Source organism: Mycetomoellerius zeteki, unplaced genomic scaffold (assembly GCF_001594055.1).
Source record: "Mycetomoellerius zeteki isolate Tzet28-1 unplaced genomic scaffold, Tzet1.0 scaffold367, whole genome shotgun sequence".
Lineage (NCBI taxonomy): Eukaryota > Metazoa > Arthropoda > Insecta > Hymenoptera > Formicidae > Mycetomoellerius > Mycetomoellerius zeteki.
The window spans coordinates 109443-122169 of NW_017257357.1; the positions used below are offsets into that span (position 1 = coordinate 109443).

The 12727-nt window shown below is 33.4% G+C and overlaps 1 protein-coding gene and 1 pseudogene across 5 annotated transcripts in view; one reads left to right on the plus strand and one right to left on the minus strand.

The window, feature by feature from the left end:
• Nucleotides 1-2740: 2740 nt before the first annotated feature.
• Nucleotides 2741-12727, minus strand: part of LOC108725907 (box A-binding factor) — a 63854-nt gene continuing 53867 nt past the window's right edge. For 3 of the 5 annotated variants that reach the window (XM_018453203.1, XM_018453204.1, XM_018453206.1), the window contains 3 exons: nt 5836-6011; nt 3609-3891; nt 2741-3366 (listed from right to left, as the gene is read on the minus strand). In XM_018453203.1, the coding sequence (XP_018308705.1) occupies nt 2996-3366; nt 3609-3891; nt 5836-6011 (830 nt within the window). In that variant the 3' untranslated portion in view covers nt 2741-2995. Of the gene's footprint in view, nt 3367-3608; nt 3892-5158; nt 5245-5835; nt 6012-12727 lie in introns of those variants that run through there. The other 2 variants (XM_018453207.1, XM_018453208.1) reach the window with 2 other exon arrangements.
• On the plus strand, nt 8088-8927 carry LOC108725908 (uncharacterized; annotated as a pseudogene).

Genomic DNA, 12727 nt, shown 5'->3' on the forward strand with positions numbered 1-12727 from the left:
TTCTTTTTTTAGAAACAACCGAGATAAATAGTTGATCAAAACACCGAAAATTTTAAAAATTGTATTTATATAATTTATTAATTATGTATTTACGAATTAAGTAGAACTCTAATTTTTTTAAAAGCAATATATTTTAAAGAAGCCCAAATCCGTATCATGTAAACAAAATAAGTTTTATTATAAAAATTATAACTTAACTGTGTATTTTTTATAACAAAATGTCTGAACGTTATTATAGAATGCGAAGTTACAGTCGATTATTATTTTTTTATACCTCATATATGCTATTTCGCACGTTTTTCGTATCAATGATATGTCTCATTTATTGTTCTTCTTTTTATATTTGTTTTTTACATTCCGCGTAGATTATAACTCGACCCAATTATCTTTTTACGTTCATATAGTTCGTAAAAGCATTTACGCGATTGTCTCAATATAGAGATGTCAATAAAAGTCACTTAAGAAAGATTTATTGTGAAATCTCTCTCATGAATTTTTCTCTCATGAAAACAATTATATGATGAGAAAGAATTAAGTAAAAAGAAAATACTAGTATTTGAACTAAAACATTATAGGACAATCTCCCAGGACAGAAAGTTTAAATATTTATCATGTTATGAAAAATCTTCGGCTTATTCGTAATTTATTACTTTTATCCCAGGTTATATTTTTTTTTTTAAATAGAGCTCCTCGACGAGGGATCGGTTTACCTTACCGTGTACACACACTACACACAGGCGTATACCTATCACAGTTATCATTTTGTTAGGAGGGGAACGAAGCTTGAAGCGGGAGGGTTATAGTCATGGTTACAGAGCATACACTAGGGTACCACTGATAAGAGAATCAGGTGAGACATCGTTTTAATAAGGCAACGATCCAACGAGCATTATTGTCTCAGATGCAATAGCGTAATCGAGATTCATCATAGATATAATAAGAAATATTGTTTTTAAGTTGACACAATTACAAATTATTTAATCAATAAAATCCTCCGGGTTTGTAAAAATAAGTAATATACATATATGGAGATTTAAAGTTTCATTAAATATTAAATTTAATGAAATAAATTATGTAATATTAATTTATGTAATTTAGATAATGTAGAATTTATTTCACTTTTATTTGTAATGCTAATAAAAACATGATATGTATTTTTTAATTACAACGACGTGATTATTATAACAAAATATTATAGTAAAAATCCGCATCTTTATTTGTATAGATATGGACCATTGCGATTTTTATTGTAGTATTTTGTGTTAGCTAAGGATGGCTCAATAATGGAACCGAAACGTACAGTTGTTAGTTTCCGCGACTTAACATTCATGTCGTTGTAATTAAAATATATTTTTCATTAGCATTGCGTATTGTTTTCCATGCTGATTCCTACTGCCCTTTTTTTAAAAAAATTAAAAATTAAACGAATAAACGATTTTATAATTTTAAACAATATCTCGTTATTCTCTCTTAAACTTTTGTGAATTCTGGTAACTACGCCATTGCAAACAAGAGAGGGTACGTGGGAGATGTGGTGACAAAGATTAGCCGAGACATTGCATTATCGTCGAAAATACACAAGGATGAACTTTCTTTCGGCCGTTCACTGACTCCTCGTTTGTCATCAACTGAATGTTTTTGTGATTATTATGGAGGGCTCATGTTAAATATGTATTTGTATGTATAACTTAAATAATCTATTTCGATAATTCTAAAAAAAAACATCTTTTAAATAACGCAATGCATATAGTTTACGAAAAAATGTTGTACGCTTCATATACATATTATACATGATTGCATACCTATAGGCAGTAATGCGCATTGGATCAATCTTTTGCAATTCATTATAGAATGCATACGTAATATTGTACTTTTCTTGTTATAATTTACGTTATTTTTAATTGTATAATTTTTCTGATAATCTAAATTAGAGCCTCCCAACTCGCGCACAAAACGAATTTTTGTGCACACGGTACACGAGTTGAAAGGCTCTTATTTAAGTTTGTAAAAATAATTAACTTACCTTCAGATTTAAGATAAGATATATAATTATATAAATTATAAATATCATTAAAATAAAGCTTCTTAGCTTCGTTTAAAATATCCCATTTTATTTAAAAATAATCTAATATCTCTCAATACACAACATCCTAAAAGTATATTATGCGAAACATATTGACGTAAATACTTGCTAAACTTGTTATTATAAAAAGACAAAAATATGTCATAATTATTGGATATATTTATTCGCATAATCGTCAGATATGTTTACTCGTATAATATACACCATTGTTGCTACATATTTATTATTTAATTATATTATATTACATTATTCTTATCATTTTTATCGCTCTCGCATGACATATTTTATGTTATATCTATTAAAAATATTACATATCTGCTCGATTAAAATATCCTTGTGCTTTTATGTAGTTTTATGTTGGAATATAAGAACACTTACATATAATCTTATATATAATCTTATATAATATAAGAAAATTCCCATATACATGTATATACAGATACAACAATATCATTCGTAATTTGGTATTGTCTTAATTACTGAGATAGGATTTGTTAATAAAATCTTCTTTGGTAAGAAAAGAAAAAAAATTAATAAAAATAGCATAAAATAAACAAAGAAAATCATTTTTTTTACAAAGAAAAAAATCTGTTTTCCTTTAAAAATTTCTCTTTTCAAAGGAAAAGCTTCGATTTTCTGAAAAATTCTAAAGTTCTAAAACATCCTAAAACTCTTATTTACAACAGCGCTGCTATCATATTTTCACACATTTTTAAAAGATATAACTTTTAATTTTTGCGTATCACAATGCGCGCAGGAAAGTAAGATCAACGAGATTGTATGTCTCGCTGGTTAAAAAGTAAAAAGCGGGAATCGAACCCAGGTCTTTTGCTTGACAGGCACTTAATTACTTGGCTACAATTTTTTTATTTGTTGCCTGCCTTAACAATCCGACATTTTTCCAGACTGTGTTTAGGATGATATCGACACAACCGTAGATCTCTCGAGGTGACCATTGTCCAGTATAATTTTAGATCCAGCTGGACTGGTCGACGGACTGCCTAGAGTGACGATATGTGGCGAAGTGAGTTGATGATGATCAGGCGATTGGCCAGCTGAGACCATTCCAGGTGAGCGTGTTGTGCAAGGTGGAGATGGACATTCGATCTTCGGTGAATGGGTCTCTAGCAGTTGCTGTTGCTGTTGCTGCGAAGTGATCAGATCGTAATATACAGGTTGATAGGGCACTAGCCTGCTTGAAGATTGAGAACTCCCGTAAAGATTGCTTGGATATGTCATTTGCGACACGCCGGTATGAGCCATCCTCAAATCGTTGTAGGTATCTACATTAACAACAAAATAATTTTTTTATAAGATTATGATTTGAATTTCATGTACAAAATTAATATGATGAGATAAGCAAACATATTTTATCTGGATAAGTATTTCGCAAAAACTTTATAAAGGAGAATTCAAGGTAGAAAAAATCTGATTAGTAAAAAATTAAAAAAACTGTACAACTTTTAAGTTTTTCAATAATCGAAACTTAATTAATATTACTTAATTAATAGAAATGTATGTATACCTGGTTCAAGTTTAACGCTATTGTTATTGTTGTTATTATTGTTTGTGCATTGCGCAACATTGCCAGAAAGAGGTGTATCGCTGCTTTTCATTCCACCCTTAGGTTTCCGCTTGCGCGTTTGAATGCTGTCTTTCTTCATAGTCGACGGCCTGTTGACGCCATGCAACTTGTAATAAAGACCGCAGGCATTGCACACCGGTTCACCGTGTGCATTACGACGCCATAGAGACGTCATCGTAGTTTCACAGTTGCTGCAAGAGAGACCAACGCGTCTCGTGGCAGACTAAAAAGATATAAAATTGTTATTATATGCTACTACCTTTGACAAAAAAGAACAGAAAATGAATAGGAATTTCGTAGCCGAGAGTCTGTTAGGCGTATAATGATGGATTGTATTGCTCTTAAGAGGTATACGATTATATTACAGGATTGTGAATACGAAACGTAAGAATCAATTCAATATTATGAATGATATTGAAAATATATACAAAATATGAAAGAGGTTTGTGCTATAAATTTCGGAGGAAGTTAATATATCTTATACGGGTATTGTCGGAAAAAATTTTTCAATATTTAAACCTTTAAGAAAAAAAACTTATGATTGTATATATCGGATCAATCGCTTTCCCCATTGAGTTATTAAAACGTTTTGATGCGAATTCGGGAAAGGATTAGGTTAAATTACCGTAATTATAGAAAGTTTTCTGTGCAAGGTACCGTAGAGATCGCGGAGCAGAAAAGTGAGCCACCCTCGGTCACGAAGATCACGTGAGCCTGGAAAAACTCAACAGACACAAAGAATCATTCCGTGTGATCGGAAATTGAAAGATAAAACGTACTTTACAACAGGCTGCACGTGATTTCGGGAAGGAGAGTGCTCGTACCATGGGTATAGTGGCACCTCGGGGCTACGATTCAAATTGTTTTCTACTAGATATGCGCCACCGATGACGAAAACAGTCAAGGATGACTGCCTTCGTCTCGATAATCAATAGACATTTAGTATAATGATGAATGAATCAAAGAAAGCGTGATGTTAACACGAAAAAATACGGGAATAGAACAATTACGGGAAAGTCAGGACAGGGCGGAAATTGTCGATCCTTGACCACAAGCAGTCTTCTAGCACTAAACTTTAATATTTTAATATATTTAATTTAATCGCAATATTATATTAATTTACACCATATCTATTATTGATTTTTTATCAAATCTTCATTTATCTATCATATTATCTACATATTTTTATTTATACAATACTTGATTAAAATAACATCACTTTTAAAAGTGTTAATAGTACTTGTACTCTACTGCTACTCGGCCGCAATAATGGATCGACGACAATGATGAATTGAAGAAATATGCGGTAAAAGTGATGAACTATGGAACAAGGGGAGTCCTAATGATAAGAATGGGTAGAGAAAGAGAAACATCAGACAAAAATTGTTACAATTGTTATTACTAGAACAAAAGAAAAGAAAAACAGACAAAAAGAGAAAGAGAGAGAGAGAGAGAGAGAGAGAATGTTGACTTGGGAGGATGACACCTACCAAACGACGGCTCGATTTCTCCTCGAGGGCGCGACGGGTGCCACTATACCCACAGAAGTCTTTGTAGAAATTGCCCTGGTCCGCCACTGAAACAGACATGAGGCCATACGTTAGGGGTGCTTTTTTCCTGCGTGTATTAAATATACACGATGATATATCGGGCCTCGAATAAGAGGCGAGTTTGGCATCGCAAGGTGCCAGGAGAATTCATTTTGTCACGATCAGAGATGCGATTACTGAACATCTCTCGGACTTACAAAAGGGCAGAACATCACGGGCGAATTTCCACATAGGCTCCTGGACAGTAACGAGAATGAGCGAGAAAGTATCCCATTGTTATTCTCTCTCTGTCTCTTTCTCTCTTATATCCTTTTCGAATGTACAGTTGCGTACAGTACAATTCGTGAAATCAACGGTTTACAAAATACTGTTTGCATCAGATTCATCAAGTTTATTCATATTTTTTAATGCTTAAAAAAAATTCTTTTCTACAAATTTTTCGGATAAATAATAGCAATGAAGTTAAACAACAAAACATAAAATACGAAGCCCCAACGTAGTAGCTCTACATAGTCTTCAATTTTCTGAATATTGCAAACGACTTTGCCAAACCGTTCCATTCCCGAATTATGATGATGATTAACATCACGATGGAGTCGTCGTGAAGCCTTCCTTACCAAGCGACGTGGTTGTTTAACTAATGGACGATTCATTCCGTTCATCTTATGGTAGAGACCGCATGCGTTGCAGAGGTAATGCCCGGTACCATCTCTACGCCATAAGGGTGTGGAAATCGCGCCGCAATTCACGCACTCGCGGCCCTCCGTAAAGTACTCTGCTTCGATGTTGTGCACTGTGTTTCATTCACACTGAATTTCTTAGAAAGATCAGACAGGTGCATCGCATGCAATAAATATGCACACATATGTAACAGTGTTTATCTCAACATTCTACTTTTCTTTAAAAAATCAAATAATATAATTTAACCATTTGAAGTGAAAGATATATTGGCTGTGAATGTGTTACTTGTGATTTTAAAACCATAATGTATCGTCGACTGTTAATAATATCAATTCGTTTAAAAAGATTAGATTAACGCAAATGTCAATATCTGCATTTTTATTTTCATACTTATATACAGTAAATAATAACGGTTATAATATCACCAAGTAGCTAAAATAATTATGCAATTGCAGTTAAGTACTTCCTGGTTACTCCAGCTTATATGTATCCTAACTACATAATTGCTGAACCCATAAGTGTGTGCGTGTGCGTGTGTGCGTGTGTGTGTGTGTATGTGTGTGTGTGTGTTGTGCGTGCGCGCGTGCGTGTGTGTGTATAATATTAATAATGAGAAATTATTAATTTAATAGAACATAATATAGGGTAACTCCGGTATATACGCCGCACCTATCAAAAATTTAATTTATTAAGTATTATTTATTATGTTTATATAGTAAACGAACTATATCAGTAAAAACTTTATACTGTCTACTACTATGAAAAAAATATTAGAAATCCGAAATATTTATTTTTCATATTAAAAAATAAACTTTTTGAAACCTCTTTGTATTTTTGCCGCATATCTCATAGGGGTGGGATATATGGCTACTCATAGGGGGAAAGGGGGTATTGCTCATGAAAAATTTACAAATAATGCAAACATGCTTTACTATTCCTCTACACATATGTATCACGAAATAACCACTAAGTCTTTTACACGTCCTACATTAATCATTTTATGTAGATTATAACTTATGATGGCGTTACTTATTACAGTGACAAATCGATTTAACTCACAATAAATTCATTAATATTAACAATAAGAAGCTGAAATCATAACACAATACTAATATAACATAAAGGCATGTAACAGAGTAGTTATGGGAAAATTACCCCCGCTCCTTCTAGTTTTTCTGACTTCTGCGGCGTAAATCCCAGCGCGGTGTATTTGCCGGAGTTACCCTAGCATTAATTTGATTAGAAATAAATATAATCAACCAAATAAAAAATTTACCTTTAGAAATAAAAATAAGAAATGTTAGAAAAAATTTATTATAAATCTTCTCTTTAATTATATCTTTCTTTACTGAAAAATACATTTATTTACTTTCTAAACTTTTACTAGTTCCATTTCTTGTAAAACAAGTTTTTTTTCCTTAAAAAAATAAGACGCGATATAAACTAAAATATAAAGATGGTTTCTCTTTTTCTCCTTTTCATTATACAAATCTTCTTTTTTATCGGAAAAATAAAACGCATAATATTCACGCGTGCTTCCGGTGTAAAATGATACGAAATGATGCATTCGCGCGACCAGGTAAAAGGCACAGAACTACACATGTGTCTTTGACGGGAGCAACCATATCTGCAGTGGCCTCTTTTTACGTGACTCGGAAACAATTGTTTCGTTAGTTCGCAACGTTCCCCCACTTCCATTACGTGACTATGAATATGCATAGTTTCTCAGAGCACAACGTAGAACATAAACATATTCCAGAATATGTGAAATGTTCATTACAAAAATTTATGTACTTTTATTTTTTCCTTGACAAACGGAAAAACGAGAATAAATTAATTAAACAATTATTTATAAAAATTATTTATAATAATAAAAATAAGAATAATAATTAAAATGTTAGTAAAATAAAAAAAAGAGATACAAGAATTTAAATTAATTTCTGTAATTTTGTAACGTTCCTACAAAAGAATTTTAATGAATAAATTAAAAATACATAATTATTCTCTATGACTCTTAATTTGGTATTTAAAGCTAACAATAAAAGCCATTAAGATCTTAATTTCTTAAAGTCATATTACGAAAAATACTACAAAGGAATAAATATCTTGCGATATTTATGTTTTAAAATAAATTATATTTTTATTGTAATTGTTAAACGTATAGTGAATCTATAAGTAGTCTTACAATGTTAATAACTATGTATAATTTCGTAAGTTGTAACCGAGTATTAAGAGTAAATATGAAAATCTCGGGCAATGAAATGAAGAGCACATACGAAAAAGAGAAGGAAGGATACAGGAAACGCAAAAGCAGCAGAGGGAAGGATGGAAACGGACATGGCGTTATCAGAATTTCCGGCGTTTACTGATAATAACGCGAACCAACCTAATAGCCACGTGCGTATGTACTACGTTAAAAAGCTCGTTGCTTGTACGTATAGAATTATGCTTATATTACAAAATTATTAATTAAAATTATAAAGTAAAAATTATATTATCCATTTAATCAAAGATTAAGATAAAATTTTCTTGAATTGATGCCCGAAATTATTATATTTAGATCATATCGTTACTAAATAGCATTCATCAAAACGCGAATCCAGGTAAAGTCGCGCTTATCCTTTTCAGTAGGAACTAAGCGAACGCGTCACTTGACGACGGAGAAAAATAAGAGAATTCATCTCGAGTTACTTAGTGAAAAAAAAGAGAAGAAAAGCAAAACGGAGAAGGAGAGAACGAAGAAAGGTCGGCGAACGCGAGCAGCACATCCGGCAGAAATGCGACTGGGAAGCAATTGGATATTGTATGTAGGTAAGCAAGAAGCTGCTGATGCCATCCGAGTCCTACGAACTCTCTCAGTCAGAGCACATCACATATGTATATGGACGGGTCGAGTTGCGTTCTCGCGCCTTCATGACGCCACCTTGACCCACAAATAGTGGACTATTAATCGTCAGTTTATTACTGTTTATTACTGCGAGAAATTGCAAGCCAAAAGGAAATAATAGGCGATGATACTATTTTTTATGCAACGACATTCCAAGTATTTTATACATATAATTATAATTGCATTGTACATATAAATATCATTTAGAATGTCTCAGTGAAAATTATTTTGTACACATATTTTACACATATACTATTTTATACATTTAAAGAAAAAAATCATTTTTTTTCCTTCACGTTTTCTGCATCGTTATATCAAAATTAAGATCGAGATATCTTATTGCTTGAATCGTTTCATGGTGTCCATAACGCGATACGCAGTTTTCGAAGTAGAGAAGCGTCCGTAACTAGATATGAAAGGACGCAGGGGGAAGAGTCAGGGAATTAAAATGCAGGTATTGAGTTACCGAACTGACGACGAGGACGAAGAGGTCAGAGGACACAAGAATCTTCTAGGGGCGAAATCAGACTGGGAAGCAATCGGATATTATGTAAGCAAAAAGTAGCTGACGTAGCTAGGTATCCTGTATGAAGTCCTCACTACGTTAGAGGTACGTACAAGGGTTTACGTTGCACTTTCGCATCCGAACGACGCCGTTGCATTCCGACCTTCGTGACACTTTATCCTCGAGCACGCATCGCGAGAAAGAAAACTGCAAATCGCGACGATATTTAAAAAAAAATAGAAAAAAATACTACGAAGGTAGTAAATGTAGGAAAAAGTAATAAAAGTAACACTACATAACGCATACTTTTTTATATCGCAGATTAAATAATAAATCAGATTATGGCACGTTATTTCTTGTAGTATTCCAGCGAACTTAATTTCACAGTTAGACGCTTATACCTCGGCGCGATAATAACTATGTTATCGTCGCATTAACATTCTTGTTCACCTGTGCTTTTGTTTCCTTTGACCGCTCTAATCTGCCCTCGGCTTTGCAATACTTATCATTTCATACAGAAAGCTCAACAATTACCCGTGCAGCGTATGTATTTGCATGACCATTCGCGCCAGATGTGCAAGCATTACGCGTATTGCAATTAGCATTATTTATTGACTTTGACTTTTCTATCTTTTTCAATCATTATTACAAAATACATTGAAAAACTAAAGATTAAAAATTAATTTTCTGTCGCTAATTTTCTAAATTAGTATTCAATGATCGATGTTTATATGTATAATTAAGTTTAAGTAAAAACTAGCGGTAAGTAGATCTGCATCAATTTTGAATATAAAATAGCCAAAATGTATAAAAAAAGGTGAGCGTATACTGATCTAAAAGAAAAGTTTTTGGATCAACCGGATTAATTTAGGGACGGCCACGTGCGCGATCCTTTAGGATGATGCACGGCTCTTACTCTTGCATCGACATATACGACGTATACGAAAGTATATACCGAGAGAAATAGAGTTCTCTTATAGGTAGGAGGAGAAAGATGTCTGGCACGGTTAAACTTAAATCACAGCCAGCATGATGAACTCGCGGATGAAACACTCGAGGTCGCGGTATGTTAAAAGGAGCGTCTCGTTGCCGGTCTGCTAGAACGAAGTCCGGATGGTGTGGCATGTGTAACCACAAGCTTTAGCCCCTGAAAAACCACTTAAACTCTCTAAACTTTCCCTCTCCGGCTGATACATCCCTCAGAGATGCATCTTTCCCTTTCTATTTTTTTCTCTCGATAATATCTCAATTATTTTGATTTTTATTACATGTATCCAATTACGTTATAATATAGCTAAAAAATAGTAATATAAGGTAATCTAAAAGTCAAAATACAAAATAGCGTTTCGAGCGACTTGAGCATGAAAAACAAAGTAGAAGGAAAAAGGTTTGAGAAAGAACGATTAATTTATATAATATATTAAAAGTACCAAATATTCGGTTCATTTTTTACAATAAGTATATGCGATATGAGAATTTTTCAAAATGTTCGAAATGTTTGAAACTGTGAAATTTTTTGCAAACATTTTCAAATTTATTAAAAGAAACAATTCTAAATTATAATGAAAAACGCTTCAAAAATTAATACAGATATTTGTAGTGAAAAAAATATTTAACAGAGGCGTCTTGAGATTCGACAAGATATTTTCAACTTGATTCATTGCTTTCTCAGCATGACGAACTTTTATGTCAGGCGGATAAAGAAGTCCGGTCGACCTCCGTGAACCTTGAGGAGGCACATTTATCTTGGTGTCATTATTAGTATCTAAAATAAATGATCGAGACGCGTTGGTTTAACGTTCAATGTACTTGTCAAGCGTTATCAATGAAGTGAGTCTTAATTATTGCCGAAAATGTGGACAGAAGAAAGAGAGCAAGTTAGGGGCGCAGAAGGAGAAGCGCATCACAAGTAACGAGTTGCGTGCCATATCAACTTCGGTCGTGAACTTGAGCTTGCATAAGAACTAAAATTAATTGCAGACGACACCGAGGAGGTATTTAAAAAAAGTTTTACGTCTTAATCGAATTTATCGAGCTTATCCTCTACGTGACATGCCTGACGAACGTGATATTACATTGCCATAAATCTTCGATCGACTTAAGAACATTGTGATTTTAATTTACATCAGATATATCCTTCTCAACGGTTGTACTACGATTTACTGAATATCTTATGATATCGTATTTTCAAAAATAGCTGTGTACTGATAAACTTCTCGAACTTGCTTTCATTGTAATTCAATTGATGCTTATGATTTCGCATAATCTCATAGTACATTTAAACGAAAAACTAAATCGCTGAAAGATTACAACACGATTTAATTATCCCGGAGAAAAACTTATATAACTTTGGAGTTATGTGGGCTTTCATTCCTAAGTCGAATGATATGAGTTAGACTGCGTTTTATTACTGGCTAGTATTCGATTAGATACCTGTACGCGTTAACACCTGAAAATTATCGTAAACTGACGTGCATCTGTTAGATACAGCCCTATCGTTACCTCTATATCGCGCGTAGATATAACTAGATTAGACCTAAGCGTTCATGCAACCTAGGTCATGGTCATATCAATGCCTTCTTCGATAGTCGTCGGCGCATGACGTCGTGGAAACAGGTGTCGCGTACCAACCGCGTATGATGGCATAAAGATACATTAGGACGATGGCTCTTTCACGGCTATTATGAGCCCGAAATGGTAGACGATAAAGAAACTCGAAATGGCGACGGGAATGCTTCCACGAAGCAAAAGAATGCTTCACGGTAATTACCGAATCATCGCTTCCGAGAAAATAGCAGGTACATTCTTCTAAAATGTCCCAAATAAATTTCTAAAAAATGCCTAAGTTTTTAGCCTGAAAGATGGAAATAAAGTATTTCGTATTATTTTTTTTTTTTAAGATGGTGAATTAATATGAATGAATTGCAAAATTATTGCAAAATAAGGATTATATATTTATATAAAATAATAAATAATTATTTCCTCTCCTGAAGATGTGTTGGATCGGATCCTGCACAATGCATAACTTAAATTAGCGAGATCGTAAAGAGTATTATAAAATGTGTATGACCGATTGTGGGTTGGAAAAGAGTTCATTGGTATTTATTAGTTAATCTGCTCCCGACAGGCCAACAAAACATAACAAAACCGCGAATTCATATCGCGGATTCTCGTTTACAAAGTCGACATGTCAGTGGTCAGCAGGCAGTGACCCATAGGAAAGATAAATTTTTAGTCTCTCCCGATAACGATGGAAATTCATAAGATACGCACCATCTATCCTATCGATCATCCAATATTCATTAAAGGCACTCGTAAATAGTTATGAGCTGGCTAAAAAAGTCGCATGAGAAATATTGCCCCCTGGGATGCTGTCAAGTAAGGGGATACTGAAACACGATCTTTGAGTGGTTTGCTGGAACAGCCCTAATTTAGT